General features: G+C 41.8%; 1 protein-coding gene across 1 annotated transcript in view; it reads right to left on the bottom strand.

Moving 5' to 3' along the window:
• PELP1 (proline, glutamate and leucine rich protein 1) overlaps positions 1-25292 on the bottom strand; it is a gene marked incomplete in the record, with an annotated part of 1137423 nt that overhangs the window by 1040302 nt on the left and 71829 nt on the right. The window contains 1 exon segment of the mRNA XM_044076299.1: positions 13539-13603. Coding sequence (XP_043932234.1) covers positions 13539-13603 — 65 coding nt within the window.

Genomic DNA, 25292 nt, shown 5'->3' with positions numbered 1-25292 from the left:
AAGAGTCGAGATAGAGCAGCGGCGAGACACTGTGTGAGAGAGTGAGAGATTATGACAGAAAAAGAGCAATAGAGTGTGTGTGTGTGTGTGTGTGTGTGTGTGTGTGTGTGTGTGTGTGTGAGAGAGAGAGCGGACAAGACAGAGAGAGTGAGACAGCATGGGAGAAAGCAAACACACACAGCACACCCAAGGGAGAGTCAGACAGACTGTGCGTGAGGGAGAGACAGAGAAAAATTATTTTGGAAGGTTGGCATTATGCACTGAAAGGTGATGATTTACAAGTGTCAGAGTTGTCCCTCTACCCATCACTAGATGGGCCATGGTCAAATCAGACATGAGTGGCCAACAGGCTTATCCAGTGGCAGAACAGTCTGCATCACACCCTAACATACCAACACTACAACCCAGGACAACCAAATGTGGCACTGAAAAGAAAGCCTGCTCAACCAACAGGGACTAAAGTGACTTCACAAATTATCTTACCATAGCTTTGGGCTGTTTAGAAACCAAACATTTTCTGCCGTAGAACTGAAGTTAGAAGAGAGGTACAAGAAATCACTGATAGGAGTAGATTTAAGAGTAGCCTGGGAAAGTATTATTTGCTAAGCAGAACATGCATAAAGCACCAAGTCCTAAAGGTTAATGAGGCCACAAACCCCTTGGCAAATCCATGTTTTTGTTCAAGCAAAGCAATTTTATATGACACCTGAACAGCAGCACTGCTTTTCCAAATGTACTGAAGAAAACCTTTTTTTTTTTTTTTTTTTTTTTTTTTAATTTAAAGCCACTCCAAAATAAATAAATAAAATAAATACTGGTTTCACTAAAACAGAGATTTAGTGCTGCATTTTACATAACAGACTAAAAAAAAAAGGTCTGGAAAGAAAGCATATATGCACATGCCAGAAAAAAATAGTGCATCACTTCATTTGTCATTACTGAAAAGAAAGTACAGTTATGTACACTTGCCATAAATGTAGATGTTAAGAGTGTATTCACTGTTGCAGTCCTTACTAATGGGTTATCCGGGCCACGGTAGCCCTCGATCAGCCAGAGTACCAAAGATAAAGGGATATGACGGCAGCTGCCTTCTGTTGTATAGGAGGTCAGTATCCTTGATACAAAAGGAGGCAGCAGTCACTTCCTCAGTCTTTCTTGACACAAATATCAGGAGCCCTCAAAAATACAAGGCTTAGATAAATATCAATAATTCTTGGTATAAAAAAAAGCCTACACCTTAGGAAAGGAAAGCAGAAAAATACCAAAACAGGAGGAAGGAGGGCGAGAAACCAGGACTGCAACAGTGAATACACTCGAACATCTACATTTATAATAAGTGTACACAACTGTACTATGTTCATGTTTCACTGTTGCAGTCCTTACTAATGGGTTGATTACCAAAGCCCAAAGAGGGAGGAGGTACCAACCCAATCAAGGATGGGAGAGGATGATCTGCACAACAGCAGTGGCAAATCCTGCCCTGGATCTAGAAAACAAGGGCAAATTATAGTGCTTTGTAAAAGTGTGTACAGAAGACCAATTGGCAGCTCCAAAATGTCCTTAGTAAGGACACCACTCAAAAAGGTTTCAGAAGCGGAGGCTGCTCTGGTGGAGTGAGCCCTCACCCCTTCAGGAGGAACCTTGCCATGAAAGGAATAAATTAATACTGTGTGTACCCACTAGAGGGCACCCTTTTCCCAGTACACCTAGCCTTCAGCTTCTGAATAGAATCTCTTAGGTAATTAGTTTTACCTTACTCGTTTCATTCTGTCCCACTTTCCCCTTTTATAAATTTACCATAATTCTCTTATCTACCCAACCTACTCAAACAATCATTACCTCTATTACCTCCTTCAGTTACCTCCTCCTAACTTACCTCTAGTAGTCAGCATTCCACTGATTGTTTTCCTCAGGTCTTCTTCCTTTACTTAGCTATACCCCGCTCTTCTTCCGTTACTTAGCTCTACCCCTCTCTTCTTCATTACCTCCTACCTATCTATATCTCATTCCCACCTTTTCTTCCCTATCACTACTCTTTCCCTTTCCTTACTTCACCTACCTGACTAGAATAGGTCTTATCCTCTTCCTGCCTCCATTGCCTGTTGCTGAATTACTTTCTATTATCTAGTCTGGACTTATCTGCACCTCCCCCTACATATCTCCCTTCTGCTGTACTACCTTACATCCTTCCAACCTATTAGATATACCTGGTCCTTGCCTTTTCTGGTCTGTACCTCCCCCTGCCTACTGCTCTTCTCCCCTCACTACCTCACATCCTTTATGACCTATTAAATATACCCTGTCTTCCGAGGCGCCATCTTTAACTCCTTGACTAACTCTTGACTGCTGTGCGTCCTGGGCTCTAACTACCTACATACCTATTCTAAGTACTTGCAGTGTATCACTGTTTTAATTAAATGGACTTCACCTTTAAACTTGAAGACAAGGTTACTACCTAACTGCTATTTTCTGTAAAGTGTTACAGTGTCTGTGCTGGTGTAGTCATTGCCGTAAATAGCGGTTTGCTTATGTGCTTTTCTATTTAATTGGTTCATATTGGCATAACTGTAGATTCCAATGTCATGTTTCTGGGTCTGATATTAATACACAGATAGCGTTAGGTGTATCGAGCATTTTTGGCTTTATTTGCTGTTTTCAGTACTCTACAGCCATATTTTGCTCCATTACCTAACTTGAAAGTGCAGGTCTATCTTCTAGTCGCAGACTTTTAGATTATGCGTGGTACACGTGGAGCAGTGGAATGCTGACCTGCCTACCTGTATGAAGTCCAATAGCCACTTTCTAACATATTTTGGCTTGCCGGTTTACAGAAAACGCCATGGTATACTAGCGTTTTTACTGTACGTTTGCCTGGAAGCAAGCTACTCTCCAACTTATTTGGCTTGCCTGTTTACTGTAAATGCCAAGTTAGACTAGCATTTTAGCTTTAATTTCCTATGAATAAGCATCATCACTCCAGTCACAACGCTGTATTTTAAAGCGGTTTTGACAGTGGGTTAATTCACATTAAACTAGTTAAACTGTGTTATTGTTTGTGTGTCTGTGCAGCGTCTCACTATCTCCTCGCTTAACAGTATTCCCACATCAGCCCAGCGAATAAAATGTTGTTGCAACTTTTTCTGTTAGATTAGTTAACTTAATGGAGGAGCCTCACTACTCCCTATGTATCATGCAATATATTTACTATAGAGTAGTGGGCTTTCTGGTATTAGGCTTTACTTTACCTAGGTTTCCTAATTATTACCAAAAAATCTGGCTAACTTTTTGCTGACAGCACGTTCATTCTGGTAAGAAACTTGCCTAACAGGTTAAGGTGCATAGTTGTTTACTATTTTGTACGGTTTCATTCTCAGCGTGTTAAGCAGAACATCTTATGGAATGGAATCTAATCTGTATGATAGTCATGCATCCACTGTATTGAACTGCTAATACTCTACCTATATTTGCTATAGTGATTCTAATTGCTTGTATTTGCTTACTGGTTATTGAGAATGGAATTTAATCTGCTTTACAGTCATGCATACACTGTATTGTACTGTTAATACTCCACCTATATTTGCTTTAGTGATTCTAATTTGTGTTTACTACATAATACGCTCTCACTATACCATTGTTGTAACTGACTCATATAACCTAAAAGGTTTATTTTCTTTGTTCACCCCTCTTACCCAGCTAAATTGATTTAGAGTGTATTCTTTTATATTGTTTAACTGACTAGGACATTTTTTACTTGGCTCAACTGCCAACAGTTTTTTCTTTGTTCTTCACTACTTTCTCTTCTTTCTCCCTTTGTCTACCCAGCCTGCCTAGCTGCTTATCCTGCTTTAGGGTTGATAACCTGCCCTACCTGAAGACCCTGGGTCCCCTGCATTAAATAATTCCTGCTTTCTCTTCCTAAAATCAAGGAAAAGAGGCTATCTTCTTCCAGAACTCATCCCTTCAAGGAAGCCAGAAAGTATGTTTGTTATGGTTTGTAAAATATATTTTTCCATACTAAGTAGGTAGTAACTTTCCCTTCCCTGCCAGGATAGCCAGCAGCGTTACTACTCTGTACTCCTCTACCTTCATCCCTTCCCTTTTGTTGCTCCTGCACTTGGACTTCACTCTTCCCACCCTTACTCCTAAACCTACCCCCCCCGAGCTACTGCAGCAGTTCAGTGTGTATCCACTAGAGGGCACCCTTTTCCCAGTACACCTAAGCCTTCAGCTTCTGAATAGAATCTCTTAGGTAATTAGTTTTACCTTACTCGTTTCATTCTGTACCACTTTCCCCTTTTATATTTACCATAATTCTCTCATCTACCCAAACTACTCAAACAAGCATTACCTCCCTTCAGCTACCTCCTCCTAACTTACCTCTAGTAGTCAGCATTCCACAGATTGTTTTCCTCAGGTCTTCTTCCTTTACTTAGCTCTATCCGCTCCGTTCGCCCTGCGGGCTCAATCCGCTCCCCTACCCTACCCCCAATTCCCACCCACCCCCACTGCATCTGACCTTATACCTCTAACCACGCCCACTTACACCATTAACCAATCCCATCCCACAATCTCATTATAGCTTTCCATCTTCTAAGACACTCCTCCTATTTTAACATACACTTCACCCTTCCACTCTCCACCCTCTACTTTAGACGCACTATGCCTATTCCATCCTTATCACCTTACCTCAAAACACTACTATTTTCAATTCTTCCTTTCCTTTGCATTCCTTACACCCTGACTGCCTATGAATATCTCAGTTACTCTAGCTTCCACCAGCCCAAAAAACAAACATCCACTCCTGCTTTACCAACTAGCCTTAAACAAATAAACATAACATCCACTACCAACTATTTCCTCCCAAAGTATCATAGAGTCACCCATATTAACTACAAACACCACCTTATCAAGAGAGGACATAATGTACTGAACCCTTCGCTACTCCACACATATAGACTACACCTACACCTCCTACAAGATGGTGATATACATCCCAATCCAGGCCCTACCAACATTAGTCCTGCTTCCCCTAGTAGACCTTCTACCTCTCCCCCTCAAACCCCTACAAGGCCTCATAACTCCCTCTTCTTAACTCACTTAAATATATGAAGTGTAAACAATAAAGCTACACACCTTCATGCCCTACTGGATGCACATGACCTTGACATCCTTTGCTTAACCGAAACATGGTTAAAACCAGCAACCAAGACTATGAAATCACCCCTCCTGGATATAACATTTTAAGAGTGGATCGCCTTAACAAGAAGGGTGGGGGTGTGGCTTTAATATACAAAGCAGGGAACCAACTTTCACTACTAGATGCTCACCCACCATCCAATATCAGCTCTGAAATTATCACTAAGCTACAGCTAAATACTTGTAAATCCATCTACATTTTATGCTTATATCTTCCTCCAGGTAATGACATCAACTCCCTAGAAAATATCCTTTGCTGGCTGTCCATTAACTATCCACAGGAAACCATTGTGCTAGGTGACTAATATAGACTGGAATACCTGTAATACTGACAACCCAACTGTCACATAAATCTACATGGCTTCTCCCAAATTATAACCTCACCTACTCACACCCATAAACCCACCAACAAAGAAACCACCCTAGATTGGATCCTAATAAATACCCAGTCCATAACCTATAATGTAGGTATACTGCCAGATGACCTTAGTGATCACTCCCTAACCTATATTATTAGGAAAAAGGTCAATATACCCTGCCCTACAACTTTTAGAACTACTCGCTCAAACATTTCAACCCGGAACACTTCCAAAATTAATTGCGTGTATGTAACTGGACACTATTAAAATACCTCCAACTTGAGGAAGCTGTGGCATACTTTAAGTCCAAGTTCCTTGAAATCCTTGACTACCATGCCCCCTCTTCCTGTAGCCTTAGGAACGCCACCAAAACAGCTCCATGACTTACTAAGGAAACTAAGAAAAAAATTTGCTAAGAAACAAATTCTGGGCCAAATGGTGTACCTCTAAAAACCCATCTGATCACTTAAAACAACTCAGAAACTCTACTAAACCATCTATAATATCAGACAAAATAAACTTCTTCCAACTTCAAAATACCAACCAGCAAAGTCCGCAGAAATTATGGTCAGGTATCACTAGACTCATTCACCCAGGCAATTCTAAAACTCCAACCCCATCTGGAATTACCCTTGACACTCCCAAATTGCTGGCTCCTTCAATAACTTCTTTACTGAAGCCATCCAGTCACTTGCTAACTCTCTACCTCATGTATCCTCTAATCTGCCCTCCTCCTCACATACCTCATCGCCCATTTTCCAACTCTGCCCTGTCCCCACATCCCTCATCTGTACCCTCCTTCAAAAACTCAAACCCTCTACCCCTTCAGCACACCATTTGCCTTCTAAATACCTTCAAATTGCAGCCAAAGTTATTGCCTACCAAATCTCTATCCTTATAAATAGAACCATTATTGAAGGTACTATCCCAGCCATCTGGAAAGTTTCACATATCATCCCACTACATAAAGGTGGCAACTCATCAGAACATTCAATCTTCTGTTCAATTGCCCTCCTCTCTCCAATAACAAAAATAATTGAAAAATGCATCCACTGTCAACTACTAGACCATCTTCTTCAAAATAACCTATTAGTCAGCTCCCAGCATGGCTTTTGACCTTTCCGTAGCACCACTACTGCCTGCATTTCCTTCTCTGATCACATCAACAAAAATCGCAACAATAATACCCTGCCCTCTGCTATCTTTATTGATCTTTCTAAAGCATTTGACATGGTTAACCATCAGCTACTGCTGAATCTTCTAAAGTCCCTCTCATTTGATACTCAAGCATTACAGTGGTTCAAGTCCTATCTAGACAATAGGCAACAGGCAGTGTTATGGGAAAACACTATCCTCCCACCTACCCGTCACCCTTGGTGTACCCCAAGGATCCATATTAGGCCCTCTTCTGTTCTCTATCTTCATAAATGATCTATTAGTATCCCCAAGCTGTAACTATACAATATGCAGATGACTCCACGTTAATATCCTCAGCCACAGTGCCGTCTGAACTGCAGTCCCTCACCCAAAATACCTTTGAGCTTGTAGAAGAATGGTTTCTACAGTGGGGTCTCCTCCTTAACCCCAAAAAGACTAAACTCTTGCTGTTTACTCCTACACAAAAGTCCACCCCACTTAACTTCACTATCCAGTCTAAAACTGGTACAGTCATATCTCCTGACACTACTACAAAACTCTTAGGAGTAACTATTAACCACAGCCTTAACTGACACTCACCTCAACATCACAATCAAATCGGTAAACCGAAAACTTGGCTCCCTCTACAAAATAAAGCCCTTCCTTACTCCCATGGCTAGAACTACTATTGCCCAAACCCACCTCATCTCTACTCTCTTTTATGCCTCTCCTATATATACAAATCTATCCAAATGCAACCACCACAAGCTGGCAGTCTCCTACAATATATTGCCAGATTTGCTACCAGCTCCCCTTTTTGAACACACCACTGCCTACATCTGAAGCAGCTGGTCTGGCTTGAATTCCACAATCAAATTGTATTTCATCAACTGAATATTGCCCATTAAACCCTTTACCTCCCAGAAGACATACCAATTCTCACTAGTCCAATCTGCCCATATAAAAATCTTACAAACCTATGCTCAGTCAATAAACGTTTGGTATCCATACATAAACCCAACAACAAAGCAGGAGATTCCCTTTTCTCTAATACTGTGGGGAAAAGTTGGAACCTACTTCCCAGTGAACTTACATCACTATCTTCAACTACACTCTTCAAAAAGAAACTGAAACAATACCTTAAAAACCATTGGCTATGTCCCTGTTCAAACCCTGACCAAGACTATCTCTGTCTATTTACATCACAATCAGTCTTCCCAAGTTTCTTACTCACTTTATTGCCACTGTAAGGCCTCTACCATCTAGTTGTTCTAGTTGCTCAAATTCACCTAAGATGTAATTTACCTCTTTTCTGTCTCCCGAGTTTCTCCCCCTCCACTTACTCTCCCAATCCTGATTTCAACTACCTGATCTCCCATATACTGCAGAAGACTTTCTTCCCACAGCATTCTCACACACACACAAAAAAAAAAAAAAAAAAAAAAAAAGTATTACATTATCTTATTTTTGTGCTATTCTTCTGTTCCATCAATGTTTGCTAAATTACCTTAATCACCTGTTTTTGTCTAGCAACCTATCTGCATCTGAAGTTTAATGTTCTGTAACTTATTACTGAATACTTTGCTTATCTATTCTGTTTTAATGTGGAGCTTTTCTCCCCGGGCCTCTACTGAAAATGGACATGTATCCAGCTAGGACTAGCCCGGTCAACAAATGTAAAATAAAATACTGTGGGCAATCCATTTAGAAATGGTTTGCTTAGAAATTGCTTTGCCCTGAGCTCCAGGAGCAAAGCTAACCAATAGTTGAGCTGATTTCCGAAGATCCTTAGTCCTATCCAGGTAGGACCTGAGCTGTGTGTACATCAAGAGAATGCAGGATCCTTTCCCCTCTATTTTGAGAATTAGGAAAGAAAGTAGGAAGATGACTGGACTGGTTAAGAGTCAAGCTAGAAATCAAAGGATTGGCCCTCAGGGAGACACTATCTGTATGGAAGATGAGAAAATGCTTCACAGCCATCAAAGCCTGCAGTTCAGAAACTCTCCTTGCTGAAGATATATCCAAGAGGAATACAGTTTTCCAATACAGAAACTTTAAACTTGCAGTGGTAGCTGGCTCAAAAGGAGGAAGAATGAGCTTCTCAAATACAAAATTAAGATCCCAAGCTGGAGTAGGAGCCCTTCTGGGAGGTTTTAAGTTGCTAGCACCTCTGAGAAACATTTCCATCAAGGGATGAGAGAAAATGGGCTGGTCTAAAGAACAGTAAGCGGAAATAGTTGAAGCATGGATCTTGATAGAAGAAAAGGAAAGTCCACTTTGAAGCATTTCAGCCAAATATTCCAGGGTCAGAGGAAGAGTAGGCTGAGATTAAGATTCCCCTCTTGCATGCATCCAATGAGAGAATCTCCCATTTGCCAGCATAGGACTTCCTAGTGCTAGGCCTCCTGGCCTCACGAAGTAAGTTTGCCACATGCTGGCAAAGGGGAGAAGTAGAGACAGAGTCATACAATGAGCCATGCTGCCAAATGAAGAGTCTGAAGATGAGGATGAAGACATTTCCCCCTTCCTGAACCAAAAGATCTGGGTTCAGAGGAAGATGCCATGGAGGAAATTGGGAGAGACTGCAAAGTAGAGGGTACCAATGCTGCCTGGGCCAGTCTGGAGCTATGAGAATGGTCCTTGGTCTTTTGTCCCTGATCTTCAACAATACTCTGGGAAGAAAAGGAAGAGAACAGAAGGCATAAACTGAAAGAGTCCAAGGGAAAGAGAGCAATCCACTTTCCAGGCTTTGCTGTGATGCTGCCTGTTGCAAAAAAGTGGCAGAAGGTGGTTGTCCGGGGAGAAGAGATCCACCCACGAAGTGCCCCAACGCTGAATGATGCTGTAAAACACTGTTTTGTTCAGCTGCCACTCATGAGGCTCCAGGGTTTGTCTGCTCAACTGGTTTGCCAAAACATCGAGTCTCCCTAGAAGAAACTGAGCTAGAAGATGTAGGACCAATGATATTGCTGTGGACTATAGAATCATGCTCTGCCTGCACAGGTGGTAAGAATGAGTCCCTCCCCGTTGCCTGCACAGGTGGTAAGAATGAGTCCCTCCCCGTTTGCTGATGTACCACAGGACTGTGGTGGTGTCTGTTCTTACCAGCAGAGTTCCAGGAGAAAGAAGATGCTTGAAAGCCAGTAAGACCTGGTGAACTGCAATTAATTCCTTCAGGTTTATGTGCAAGTGCATCTGCTGGGCATTCCAACATCCCTGTATACACCTGCCATCCAGGTGAGCTCCCCAGGTGTAGTCCGATGAGTCTGTGGTCAGGACTTGACTTGCAGGAGGTGGACGGAAAGGCATGCCCTTGTTTTGCAAACAGGCTGTCACCCACCATAGAAACTCTCTCTGCAAGCAAGGAAGCAGAGGAATCATTACATCCAGATCCGGAGAGTGTTGACACCAAAGATTCTTGAGGTAACACTGCAATTTCCTCATATGCAGCTTTGCATATGGAATCATGAGAATACAAGAGGCCATGAATCCCAAAGCTTGCAGGTATTTCCTTGCAAGGGAGCTGGGACAGGCCTGCCAAGTCCTTGAAGTAGGCTGAAAGAGTTGTCCGCTTCTCCTGGGTGAGATACATCATCTGGGCGGCTATGTTCAGACGTACTCCCAGGAATGTTATCTGTTTGGTTGGTACTATTTTCAACTTTTGCTTGCCGAGTGTGTAACCCATGGAAGAGGGCAGAGTCTTTACAAATTCCAAATCTTTAACAGCTGCTCCCGAGACTTTGCTTGAATCAGACGGTCATCCAAATAAGGATAAATCTGGATTTTCTTCTGCCTGCAAAATGCAATAACTGAAGCCAAGCACTTTGTAAAAACTCTGGGAGCAGTAGATAAGCCAAAGGGGCAGCGCAGAGAATTGATAATGCTGCTTGTTCACTCTGAAGTGAAGGAACTGCCTGCAGCTTTCCCTGATAGGGATGTGCAGATAAGATTTGAGATCTAAAGTTACCAACCAGGAATCCTTGTCCAACATTGGTAGCAACTGATGAAGAGTCAGCATTCTGAACTTTGGAATCACCAGGAAAGAGTTCAGAATGGATAGATCTAGGACAGGCCGCCAGGTGCCGCCTTTTTTTTTTTTGGCACCAAGAAAAGTCTGGAATAGAAACCTTGGCCAACCTGCTGAGCAGGAACTGATTCTATTGCTCCCAGATGCAGAGACAAAACTTGTTTTTCCACTTCTGCCCTTTGATTTGAAGAAATGTCCGAGAATCCTTTGTGCATAGGAAGGGTGTGGAAAGAAAATGCATCCTAGGGATACAGCTCCGAGTACCCATTTGATGTCTGTGATGGTGGCCCCAAACCTTTGCAAAAATGGCCAATCTTACCCCCAAAAGGAGACTCCGGGCAAGCAGGAACAGGCAGAAGTTGGATAAAGTCATTGAGAATGCTTGGATTGAGATATGGGCTTATAAAACTTCCTGACTTACACATGGAAGCATGCCACTGTTTAGTCTTTTGAGGCATAGCCCCCTGACCCCTAGCAGATTTGTAACCTCTGCTCCTAGAACGGTTCTGTCTGCTAGTATCAGGAAACATACAACTCTTGGAAGGGCAGTTCCTGCTAAAACGAGGAGGTTGAACTTGCAGAAAGTCTAACTGTTTGCATGGACTTGGCGTTATCCTCCATCTTCTTGAGCACCTCTTCCACTTTACTACCAAAACAAGTGTCTTTGTGTAAAGGTACATCTAAAAGCTTTGCCTTGACAGGCTCTGGAAGAGGCTGTTCCCTGAGCCAAGCATGCCTCCTGATAACAGATCCAGTAGCTGCAGCCCTGCAGAAAGCTTCAAGAGCATCAAAACCACAGTGTAAGGAATGCTTGTTGACAAGACTGGCAGAAATCAGCAAATCCTGCATAGCTTTATTCTCCACCAAAAGGGGCACACTTGAAATGTTTGACTTAATAGCCTCCAAAGTATGCTGCTGATACTTGTGCATATAAAAAAGAGACTGAGACAATAGATAGCCCTAACAGCAAGAGTGGCAGAAGTATAAACCTTATTTCCCCACCTGTCTACATTCCTAGCTTCTTTATCAGAAGGAACAGGATTACTGGAAACAGTAGCCTTAAAACCTTTAGGCCCCTGAGAAATAACCTCTGGGTCAGCCAGGGGATTATGGTAAAGAAACAAATGAGAATCAGGAACTCTATAGTATCCGTCAGGTTTCCTGGGAGCAGGAGGAATAGAGTTGGGGGGGGGGTCAAGGAATTTTCCAGAAAAACATCCACCACCTCCAACACAGGAGGAACAGCCAGAGGCTTGTGTTGAGGCAAATTCAAGAACTTTCTGATCCCTCTTCTTAGATTGAGAGTATTCTTGACTTTCCCATTTGAAATGTTCCCTAAGAGTATTCAAAGCATCTCCAAAAGAAAAATCTTCCGGAGGAGAAGCAGGAAGCAGAAGGAATGGATTCCTCTGCATCAGAATCCTCAAAAACAGAAACAAACTGAGAAGCCACCTCTTCATCAGCAGAAATGCTAGAAGTCTCAGAGCCAGAAAAAGATAAAGCGTCTGGAAAGACCCCCGCTTCTTTTGGAAGGAGGAGGCCGAGAGCCCCTCACAGAGAGTCAACAGATCATTAGCCATTTTAACAATCTGAGATTGAGGGGAACGAGGAGCAACTGGAGCCTGTTTCTTCACAGGCCTGCGACAAGAGGATTTACCTGACAGTCAGAAGGACTCAAGAGGCTTGATCACCGAGGAAGTTGTCGGCATGTGCCTGCTGTCGGAATGAAGAGAGGCCTCGGAAACCGGAGCTTGCTTTGTCCCAGGCTGAAGGTCCGAAGACAAAATGGAAGCCGGAGGCATGGAGGACTCAGAAATGGTCTCACCGAAGGCCTGAGCCAGTAAATCTGTGGACTTCAGGGGTTGCAAAGGCACCTGACTACCGCTGAACCGACAACTAACCCAATGTCTGAAGATTTGACTCTCTGAAGCCTGCCTCAGTCTTCATCCTTACGCTTCTTAGGAATATCTGAGGCCTGAAGACCAGTGAATGCCACACCGACAAACTTGGGCCAAACTCCAAAGTGCTTAGCGAAGAGCTTAATCTGACGACGAATAGTACACGGATTAAATGAAGCACAGAGATCATAAATCGGGAATGTTGTGGTCAAGGCCTAAACAAATAATGCAGTAAGAATGAAAATCTCTAAGGAAAATCTGCTTTCCACAGGTAAGACAATTAACTTTTTCTGACATTCATTAGGCAAGAAAAACAAGATCCCCAATGGGGTACTTAGCTGTAGAGGACTTCAACTTTTCGTAGTCTGAAATCAAAATGCTAAACAGCCGACCGGCACTCATACAAAAACTTCTGCTTCAGGTTCCACGGCAAAGAAGACTGAGGTAGTGACATCGGCTGCCTCCTTTTCTATCTAGGATACGGATGTCCTATACAACCGAAGGCAGCAGACATCATATCCCTTTACATCTACTATGCCAACTAAAAAGGTGCTATCCAACTAATAAAGTTAAAGCTTCCACAAAATGAACGAATGAAGCCCAAGCCTGATCAACTAAAAAAGAAAATATTGGCTTTCAACCTTCCACAAACTCAAGTACCACACTGTTCCTTTGGTTCTAAAAGTAGAGACAAGGAAACCAAGGAAAGTCTGAAGTGTGCAAGAGGGACCACAGTATAACATCTAAATACATCTGTAACAGAAAGATATACAAGAAGAAAATACATACTTAAAGTAACATTTTAAGCAACAAAGGCATTAAAAATATGTTCAAGGGCATTATGATACATGCAAATTTCAATCATTTATAACAAAAAAATCTCCAAAACAAACTACAAGGACAAAGTGTACATTTGCTTACCTGGTTTTGACAGAACTTAGTCGGGAGTTAGTAAGCCTGATCAGTCCTTCAATGCCAAATGCATTCTGGAAAAAGAAAACAAAAATGTTAATTCATCTGCAATGCCTCATTTTTCACACACATGGTAATAGCAAATTAGTGAGCACTGCTACACCACTTTATTAGTACTACTGTGTCCATGTCATCTATCAAATAACCATGAGCAGCACTTGCTTGCAGACACAAAGACAGAGGTTATCTGTGATGCTGGTGACCCATGTTCAGTATTCATACCGAATGGCAGACGGACAGCAGTACAGGGGGTAAAGCTTGCATTCATCTGCTCCCCTTCTCTCAGACTTTTTTTTCCCTGCCCCGACTATAAACACAAAATGGAAGAGAAGCTCTAGAATAGGTAGAATTAAGAGGAATGCAGGACAATGGCTCAAAGTAAATGGTATGCATGGGCAACACTGATGTTACCACATGTCCCTACAAGAGGAGGGGGGAATAAAATGTGCAAGCGCACCAAAAAGCCCTGGTTATCTTCACCACACTCCTGTGATAACAGGATATGTCTGCATGCCATTTAAGTGTGGCTGTCAGTCTCAGACCTAGGAATAAGCCAGCTGTTAATGCTAGGTGGCTTCCAGCAACCAAAAGGGGTAATATCATGAAGAAGCAGAGAGTTAACAGTTATTGTATGGCAGAAAACTGGGTAATCTGGCAAGTCAGAACTTGCGTTACAGCATCTCAACTCATTTGGATCACAGCAGAACACTTCTAATCTAAAATGTTCTTAGTTTTGAACCATTTCATCACAGACCACTCTCGCATATATATTTTATATATGCTAACAGATTTCTGACAATGAAGTCGGCTGATCAAAAGTGATTATTTTCAGACACTAGCAAAATAACCAATGCAAGTTGCTTCAGACAGCCGACGGCTCCACTCTCTGCCCTTGTACATGTTGCATGATGTGGCACAGACAGGGAGCTTAATTATCACCCAAGTCAGGCAGAAAAAGAAAAGAACATAAATAACTGCAAACTACTAATATTACCATAAAAGTCTGGATTGGGGGGGGGGGGACAGAAGGGCAAGCCACAGAAGTAATGGGTTGCTTCACTCTGTGATCTAAATGCTAAAACAACACAGCAACAATCAGATGCAGGAATTAAAACTGCCTGGTGGAATACTACCAACCTCATATATACAGCTCTGACAGTTAAAAGTAACCAAAAAGCCTGCTGATGAATATTAAGAGTGCAAAAGCTCTATTCCTTCTCAATTTCCAAGACAAATTATCTCATCTTGCCCCATCAACTCTTTACCAGAGAGATGGGGAAGTGGAAACATTTCGGCTTTTCCCGGTTAGGGGTCACCACAGCGGAACTTCAGTCCACTAAATGATTGGCATTAGATTTTTACGGTGCCAAGTTGCCAGCCCGATGCCCATCCTTCAAAGAAGGCACACCCATTCATACACGCACCTACCTGCATGTCTTTAAATGTCACTCAACCGTGGGGAGAACATGCAGACACCACACAGAAGGCGATCCAGCCGAGAATAGAATGTGAGAACCTCTTGCTGTGAGGTGACAATGCTAACCACTGCACCACCACGGCGGGAAGTGGAAGCAATAACAATTTTAAATTTTCCTGGGCTCAAAAACCTCCACAGATGGTGACCACAGCCATGAAATCAAAAGATGCTTCTTGGAAGGAAAGCTACGGCAATTATGGATATGATAATGAGGAACAAAGATATAGCATTTTCAACAAACTCCCATACATTCAAAGATGTACAAGGCTGTGTGTTCCAGAAAATAAATGTTTTTTCAACTGTGACGAGAATTCCTCAGACTGAGAGATATCAGACAATAAGGAAATAAACTGCGCACTGAAGGGCCAAGTAGTACAATTAAAGCTCAGATGCAGTGACCACATAATGTAAAGCTATGATTCACTGTGGAAGACATTATGCTGGCAAAAAAAGGTAAAAGGGAGTTGCAAGACAGATGGACAGACAGCATTACTGAGCTGATTAATAAGAGTCAGAAAGAACACAAAGTAACAGTTGTAGACAGTCTAAAGAACACTGAAGGAAAGCTTCCCTGTTAATTCAGACTCTTGCCGGTCCAAGAGAAACGTCCTTAAAGGCACTGAAGCCAGTAGGTTACCAGAATAAATATCCGTGAAACTAGAAAAAAACTCACTTTCATGGCTGTGGTCACCATCTGTGGAGGTTTTTGAGCCCAGGAAAATGTAAAATAGTTATTGCTTCCACTTCCCACCGCGGTGGTGCAGCGGTTAGCATTGTCACCTCACAGCAAGAGGTTCTCCCGCTAAACTCACTAAACTAGGTATAAATCCCTACGTCACAAGATGGGTTGCCAACTGGCTCACTGACAGAACCCACACTGTAAAAGTTGCTGACTCCAAATCTGACCTCAAAGCAGTGACAAGTGGAGTGCCACAGGGTTCTGTCCTGGGACCTCTCCTGTTTGGTATCTACTTCTCTGAAGTACAGGCTAACACAGAAGGCCTCTGGCTAACTAAGTTCACAGATGACTGCAAACTAGGAGCCATAGGCAAGTCCCCAAATGATGTGGACATCCTACAGAAGGGCCTCGCCAAGACAGATGCCTGGTGTCAGAGCCATGGCCTCAAGCTCAATGCCAAAAAGTGCAGTGTAATCCCCTTTGGTATAAACTCTGTACCCATGAACTGCCACATAGGCAGCAATCTATTTAACACTGAATGCGTGATAAGAGACCTTGGGACCCAGGTGGACAGTAGTCTCCCCTTTGATAGTCACATTGCCACAGTAGTCAGGAAGTCCTTCTACGTGGCACACATCATAAAAGGATTCTCATCCAGGAAAAAAAAAAAAAAAAAAAAAAAAAAGGTCATTGTTCCCCTCTACTCGACACTCATTAGACCCATGACCCATTATACAGTACAACACCCGTTTTGGAATGTACCTCACAAGACATCTGCAGCAGCTGGAAAGGCCACAGAAGTACCTCACAAAGAGGATTACTGGCCTCGAACAAATGCCCTACACTGACCGCCTCAAAAAACTCCAGCTATACTCTGTAGTATATTGCCTACTCCGATGTGATCTCTGCCTAACATATAAAGCCATGTCAAACCCAGAGCTGTTGGACATGCTACACCTAAAGAAATCCCAATCCCTCTGAGCTACACGATCTAAGGACCTAAACCTTGTCACCACAATAAACAGGACATGCTGGAGGGATAGATTCCTGTCCTAGAGACTTCCCATACTCTGGGACAGGCTACCCATCTATGTCAAGCAAAGTTCTTTAATAGCACTCCAAGAAAAATCTTGAAGAGTGGCTGGGAAATAGAAAATACACCCCGGGGATCACTTCAGTGTCTGCTCGACAGTGGCACAGGAAAATAACTTTCTTGGGTGGCGTAAGCCAAGGAATCCTGTTGGCTAGGCTTATGTAGACTCTTGGGCCGATAGCCTAGTACTTGCGCATGAACTTTAAAGGCTGTTGTTGAAAGTAAGGCTTCAGGCTCAAACGTACACACTAAAATAGCATGTAAAATGTTGCATGGCAGGCCTAGGAACTTCCTGTTCAAACTAAAAGACACGAACAGGCACACGTCTATACTCGCTCAAGAGTCCAGAATTACACTCTGGAAATCTGGGAAATATTTCTAAGTGAAAAACTATGGCTTACATCATTAAACAATTCAGAAGCTAAATTACATGCCAAAATACTGGCCAAGTATTTTGAAACATTACTTCCACCAATACCTCATTCTTACAAATCAGCTTTTTAAAAAGAATCTAGTACTGACATTTTTGCATGTTGTGACGTCAGTGATGGAAGACAAAAAAAAAAAAGTCTGCTGAATGAGCCACTAGCACTATAGCAGACTTTTGTAAAGTATTTTTCTTGTTCAACAGATATTATATGTGCGTTATAGAAAACAAAGCCCCCCTCCACTAAAACTTAAAACAGCCATACAGGTGTTCTACTTTAATTCTGCTGCTAAAGTTTCAGAAAGAACTACTCTTTCTCCTTCCTTTTCCCTCTAAATAAAATAAATAATACAGCTGTCCCATTTCCCCCACTCTATTTCAGCTTTCCGATGAACCCTTGACCTACCTCGAGGAATTTTATGGAGTTACATGGATAGGAATTATTTGGCAGAGACACACGGATCAATGTCCAAAGAACAATGAGATATCAAACACTGCTCAGGCACAGAGATGTATTAAACAATAACAAATTGATAAATAACGGTGAGCACTTTCACGTCTAACTCGGCCACTTCTTCAGACTTTCAAAAGTCTGAAGAAGCGTCCGAGTTAGACGTGAAAGTGCTCACTTTTATTCATTATTGTTTAATAAATCTCTGTCCTGAGCAGAGTTTGATACCTCGTTGTTCTTTGGACACGGATACTTTGTTTATGGGCTAAGGCACTTCATTCTCTGACTAGTTTTTACCTCCAACAGACACACAAATACTTATGTCTGCTCATGGCTGCATGCTGTTAACTTTGGACACTATGGAAGATTTACCAGCCATAGCACAGGTATTAAAGGACATATAAGGAACACTGGCCCTGGTGTTAGTAAACATACAACCAAGTTACTCCCTGAAAAACAGGCAAATGAGGATGAGTCATTCATCTTCCCCAACTCCTTTTAAATGGATGCACCTTGCCAAAATACTTAGGTTTACAACTGCACTTAGTAACCAAAATAAAACAGTAAAGAACTTTGAAGTGTAGGTGGAACAATTTGTATGTGAAATTACACATGTGGAGAGGACTGCACTTATTATAGGAAAGATAACAGTTGTTAAAATGTAGTGTTGCCCTAAAGCTTTTTAAAAGCACATTACTGCATATTTACATTGCTGGAGTAGCACCCTGGTTAGTAAAGATACAAAAAACTACTAAGGCTGTATATATAAAAAAATTACTAATTCTGTATATATACACAACTACAGATGCCCTACAACTGCCTTTGTAGTACTACGTAGCTCGTCTACCCTGCTTCCTTTTGGTGGTGCAGAATTTTCCAACCTACATGTCTACATATATATATATATATATATATATATATATATATATACACACACACACACACACACACACACACACACACACACACACACACACACACACACGCTTCAGCATACCTATCACTCTCTCAGATACAGGCAGTTCTTGAAGCATATATCTTAAGTAGTACTTCTCATTTTGCATAATGCTGATGCAAAAGATCAGTGCTGTTTTTTGATATCTGCAGTGGCAATCAGTTTCTTATGGCACACTGAAGTTTTAGTTTTTTTCAAGTGGCAAGTCCCACTTATGTCACTATTTCCTATATAGGGTCAGCCAGACGTAAAGACACATGGATGTCACATATGATGGCCAGACTGGCAAGCAGAGTGCAGAATCCCTCACTTGTAGACTGCTGATTCAGTTCAGACCACAGAATCCTATACCTAGGAGAAAAGGCACTGTAAATAGACAAACAATAAAAGTATTTTTAGTTACGGCATGCAATTATTTCATATTTATGGCGTGTTACCTTGTATCAGTCTAAACTGCTATTAACCATGTTATAGCAGTACCTTCCTTACTTACTTTCATACAGCTGTTACACAGCATACTGATTATGGTGGTTCATGCTGACGTGCAGAAAAGCATAAGAAAATCTGGTGAAAAAGATTTCGGACAGACAGGAAGAAGGCAAGAGGAAACAATGGCATCCAGCAAACAGGATGGATCGATTGTGAGAGAGAAGATCTGCAACATTCAGGCATGAGTGTCAAAGAAGGAAGGGTAGTGGCAATGAATAGAAAGAGATGGCAACAGTTGACATGACAACTCAACCTCCATGTAGAAAATGGGAAAAAGGGGTTTGATGATGCCACAGCGCATACTGAAAAATCAAAACATATGCTAAAAAGTACTCTGAAGGATACCTCCAATGGGAGGAGGTTAACGCTTCATTTCTCAGTGTTACTCCCAAGTTTTTAGTACACGGCCTCCTGCGTTTTTAAAAATAAATAATACAGGTAAAGGAGGGAAAGTCTCCCATATTATTCCCTTGCATAAAGGAGGTAAATCCACTGATATCTCCAACTTCCAACCAATTGCACTGCTCTTCTCCACTAGCCAAAGTAATGGAAAAATGTATTCACCGTCAACTACTACAACACCTGCTCCACAATAATTTACTTGCCAACTGCCAGCACGGCTTTAGGCCCTTTCATAGCACTACTACTGCCCTGCTTTTACTGACTGTATAAACAGGAATCGAAACAATAACTCTCTCTCATCCGCTCTATTTATTGACCTATCAAAAGCCTTTGATATGGGTCAACCATAACTTACTTATCAGTGTGTTAAAAGCCCAATCTGTTGACCCACAAGCAATTCTTTGGTTTAAATCCTATCTAGAAAATAGACAAGCAGTGCTCTGGGACAATAATCTTTCCACACCCCTCCCAGTGAACATTGGAGTCCCTCAAGGCTCTATCCTAGGCCCTCTTCTTTTCCATTTTTATTAACGATATCCATACTGTTTTTCCTCAAGCCACCTGTATACAATACTCTGATGACACTACTTTAATCTGTACTGCTAAGTCATCAACCTCTCTCCAGACCCTTACTCAAACTGTATTTAACTCTGTTGAGAAGTGGTTCACCCATCATTGCCTCATCCTTAACCAAAAAAAAAACTAAATTACTTTTTACTCCCACCCAAAAATCTCCACAGATCCACTTCACAATTACCTCTAATAATGGAACTTGTATTTCCCCTGATCCTACTGCACATCTCCTGGGCATAACCATTGATCATAACCTCAGCTATGATGACCATATCAACAATACTATAAAAACTGTCAATATAAAATTAGGCTCCCTGTATAGAATCAAACCCTTCCTTACACCACTAGCTAGAACCACCATTGCCCAGGCTCATCTCACTTCTACCCTATTATAGGTAGGTAGATAGGTACTAGGCTATCGGCCCTAGGGCCCATACAAGCCTAGCCAAAAAATGTACCCTGGTCGCCATCCAAGAAAATTATTTTCCTGTGCCCCTGTCGAGCAGAGCCACAGAAGTGATCCCTGGGGTGAATTTCCCATTTCCCATCCAATCAAGACTTTTCTTGAAGAGTGCTAATGAGGAGCTCTGTTAGACATAGACAGGTAGTCTGTTCCAGAGTATGGGAAGTCTCTGGGACAGGAATCTATCCCTCCAGCATGTTCTGTTTATTGTGGTGACAAGGTTACGGTCCCTAGAGCATGTAGCTCGGAGGGATTCGGATTTCTCTAAGTGGAGCATGTCCAACAGCTCTGGGTTTGACATAGCTTTGTATGTTAGGCAGAGATCGCCCCCGAGTAGGCGATATGCGATGGAGTAAAGCTGTAGTTTTTTGAGACTGTCTGCATAGGGCATCTGTTTGAGGCCAGTAATCCTCTTTGTGAAGTATTTCTGTGGTCTTTCCAGTTGTTGTAGATGTCTTGTGAGGTATATACCAAAAGGGGCGTTGTACTCTATAATGGGTCTAATGAGTGATGAGTAGAAGGGAACAATGACCTCTCTTTTTTCTGGATGAGAATCCTTTTGTGATGAAATGAGCTACATAGAAGGATTTCCTGACCACTGTGGCGATGTGATTATCAAAGGAGAGACTACTGTCCACCTGTGTCCCAAGGTCTCACATTTTCGGCATTAAGTAGACTACCACCTATGTGGTAGCTCATGGGTACAGAGTTTTTACCAAAGGGGATGACAATACACTTTTTGGCATTGAGCTTCAGGCCATGGCTTTGACACCAGGTATCCGTCTCAGTGAGGCCCTTTTGTAGTTTGTCCACATCGTTAGAAGTTTCAATTATGGCTCCTAGTTTGCAGTCATCTGCAAACATTGTTAGCCAAAGACCTTCTGTGTTGGCCTGCACTTCAGATAAGTAGATATCAAACAGGAGAGGACCCAGGACTGAACCCTGTGGTACTCCCACTTGTCACTGGTCTGATGTCGGATTTGGAATCCGCTACTTTCACAGTGTGGGTAGTATGCTTCTGCCATATATACCAATCAAAGCACAATCTTACCAAGCTTAAAACTAGCTATAATAATATAGTCAGATTTGCCACTGACTCCCCTTATAGAACCCACCACTGTCTCAACCTTAAACAACTCGGATGGTCAGAACTACAAAACCAACTACTATATAATCAACTTGTGATCACACAAAAAATCCTTTACCACCCTAATACCCCTATCCTCTCTAACCTGATCTCACCATATAAAACCTTACAACACTACGCTCAGCTAATAAGCTACTAATTGCCAACATATCTAATAACAAAGCTTGGGACTCACCCTTTACCAATGTTGTGGGCAAAATCTGGAACAAGCTTCCTAGAACGCTCACTTCTCTCTCATCTACACCACTCTTCAAGAAACATCTCCGAGAACATCTAAAAAAATACACTGGCTTTGTCCCTGCCCTAAGCCTGACTGAATCATACTTATCCTCTTATTTCTCTACTTGCTATACCCCTTCCTCCTGGGCTATGGCCCCTCTGCAGCATTAATCAATAGAAGCTAACTTTATACTAGTACTTGTGTTTTCCTGCCTTTTCTCTTTCTCCCTCTTTCACTTAATGAATAATAATTTTCAAATATTGTGTAAATTTGTGCTTGATTGTTTCTTAAACCTATGGCAAGACTCTGTACTATTGTTCACAAAATAACTTTTGTTTTCCAACAATTTTTTGCTCTCTAATGTATTGGAATCAAGCCATTTTTTAATTTTGTATTCTGTAATTTACTTATGCTTGGAGCTTTTCTCCTCGGGCCTCTACTGAAAATGGACATGTATCCAGCTAGGCTAGCCCGGTCAACAAATATAAAATAAATAAAGGTACTGGACCTGCTTATAACTTACACACAGAATATACAGAAAGAATGCACACACCTACTTATGTGAAAAACACAAGCACCATATCTATTGATGGGCTCAAAAGCAATTTTAAATTTACCTCAGGATACGAGGTTATGGGTCCTATAACTTCCACTGACAATACATTCATATAAAGCATCAGATGGAAAATTCCTCACCAGCCTTCTAATACAGATTTAGCCAGCTTCTTAGCTACACATTTTTAAGCTCAGCAAATGGTCTATAAAGCAATTAATGTTGCATGATGGTGATGCCTTTTTCTGTTCTGCAGGGGATAAAAAACAGTGCATTTATTAACTAATTACTGCATCATGTTACCTCAGAATACATAAACCACAGTGATTAGTTATGTGTAAATCAGTCAGATTACAGACAGTGACTATTACAATCTCTCCACTGATTAGTCCTCAGTTCTGTATGTGCTGTTTTTCTTGTGTTTAATTCTACAATCAGAAATCTGATTGCTCATGTTAGATTGTGTTCAAATGTTATTACAGTGATTATAATTATTAATTTGTGGATTTACAGCAAAATGGTCTATAACAACATAATCTGAGGCTAAACCCAAATGTTACAGCAGAACACTAGGTTAACAACAAAGCCTAGTAACTGTGTCATGCCTCGCCATCAGTACTGGGCTACTCTGAAGACAATGCAGGATGAAGAGAAGACTACTTACTATAAAGCCCTTTTCCATCCAAGTTCCTCCTGATTCAATACACTACAAGGACTTCACTAGCCTCCTAAGAACAGGTCTGCAGTGCCCCAGCCTTTAGTAAGAAAAGAGGCTCTACATCACAGCTATTTCAGCTAGGGTTCCAGTAAGGGACTGGAGTGCTTGACTAATTGGGCCAGTTTCTGCAGGGGTAGTGGCAGCTGTAATTTTGATTGGCCAGCGTCTTGGGGGGGGGGGGGGCTTGTAGGCTTTAAATAACAGGAAGATTGCTCAGTTCACTGCTCTTTAGTGCTGGACTATGCCAAAGACAACAGAGAAAGAAAAGACTACAAGGCCCTTTTCCACCTGGGTTGTTGAAGATTCACCACACTACAAGGAATTAACTTCGTAGGACGGGGTCTGCACTGTTTACAGCCTTTAGATAGAAAAGAGGCTCCCACATGACAGCTAAAATGAGCTTCGGAGCCAGTGAAGGACTGCATTGATCAATTTTGCTAGGCCAGTTTCTGTGGGGGTGTTGGCTTCATTTTGACTGACTGGCTTCTGTAAGGTGGGGGATTGGAGAAGCAGTGCCTTACAGGCTTTAAATACCAGGAGGCTTGCTCAGTTCAGTGCTCTTTAATGCTGGGCTGCTCAAGAAGAATACGACAATAGAAAATGAGGAGTAGAAGACAACAAAGTCCTTTCATCTGGGTTTCTGCTACTAAAATGCACTAGGAGGACTTTACTGGATTTCTAGAGCTGGGTCTGCAGCTTTACAGCCTTTGTTGAACAGAGAATCTTCCGTGTGTCAGTTACTTGAGCTTGGGTTTGAGTGAGGGATTGCAGTGCTTATTCTGAGTGGCTAGTTTCTGTTAAAATGTTGGCTGGATTTTGACTGGCTGGCTTCTAAAAGGAGGAGTCTTACAGAATAAAATACCAGGAGGCTAGCTAAATTCTATGAGTTGCTGCAATCCAGGTTTTTACTGTATTGGGTATCCAACAAGGGAGTCTACAATGGGTAAGGGACGCTCTTCACCCTTTTTGTATGTGTTAAACACGTTAGGGCCTTTGTTACAACCTATTCTATTACTCTGGTTGATTTTGCTACTGCCTTATTTCATGCAGTGATTTTTTTAAGCGTATTGAACTTACTGACTGCACTTCTTGGGGTCAAATTGCTAAAATTATCACTTGTTTTGTAATGGTTGTGCTACTGAGTTTAAACAATACTGCACTACTGTGCCTTGTTGCTCAGTACTGGCAAACCCCAAGATAATACTGCAGTGTTGCCTGTTATTGATACTATATAACCAAATTAACTTGTAGTCACTGGCTGTACTTTCTGATCATTGGTTTTGTTGCCTTTACGCTGGTTACTGATCATTGTAGTGTTTTAGATACTGCTGTACAGTACTGTACTATAGATAATACAGATTACTTATAGGTTCATAAGTAGATACTAGGCTATCTGACCTAGGGCATTTACAAGCCTAGCCAGAGTGTATTTGGCTTCCGCCTCCCTATTAGATTAGCCTACTGTGCCTCTGTAAAGTAGGTCACAGAAGGTACCCTTTTAAGATTAGTTTACTGTGCCTATGTGGCATTCTTTTATTAACTGACTACCTGCCCTACTGATACTGCACAGAAACTACTGGCATTACAATTACTGAATTTGATTATACTCATTTACATTATCTACAGCTAATACAATTACTGTGCCTGGATCTATTGGGCTAGACATCTGATGCTCATTAGTTTTATTAAGTAGGCTAACATGGTCTCTACCTAATGAGTAAAGCCAATAGATTTAAAATGTGCCACTTGTTTCTGATTATTGATCCTCCATGTTTACTGTAATTTCTGTGCGTGTGAATATTACACCAGTGTTGGGCAACTCGTATTCCTGTACTTATGCCATATATCATATCACCTTCTAGTCCACTCAGTTACCCCCACTGTACATTATACCAAGACCAAGTTGCTAACCTATCCTGTTTGGTTATACACCACATGGCCTGCACTGATTAATATGGAAACTCATTCAGCTTTTGCCCCTTCTATGGCTAGTCTGACAGCCAAGTACTTGGGGGCACTGTAGTAACTTAACACATACTTCCTAAAAACCTCTACT

This window comes from Protopterus annectens, chromosome 7.part0 (genome assembly GCF_019279795.1).
Source record: "Protopterus annectens isolate FY-2018-M chromosome 7.part0, PAN1.0, whole genome shotgun sequence".
Taxonomy (NCBI): domain Eukaryota; kingdom Metazoa; phylum Chordata; order Ceratodontiformes; family Protopteridae; genus Protopterus; species Protopterus annectens.
This window is presented reverse-complemented; position numbering and strand designations above follow the sequence as displayed.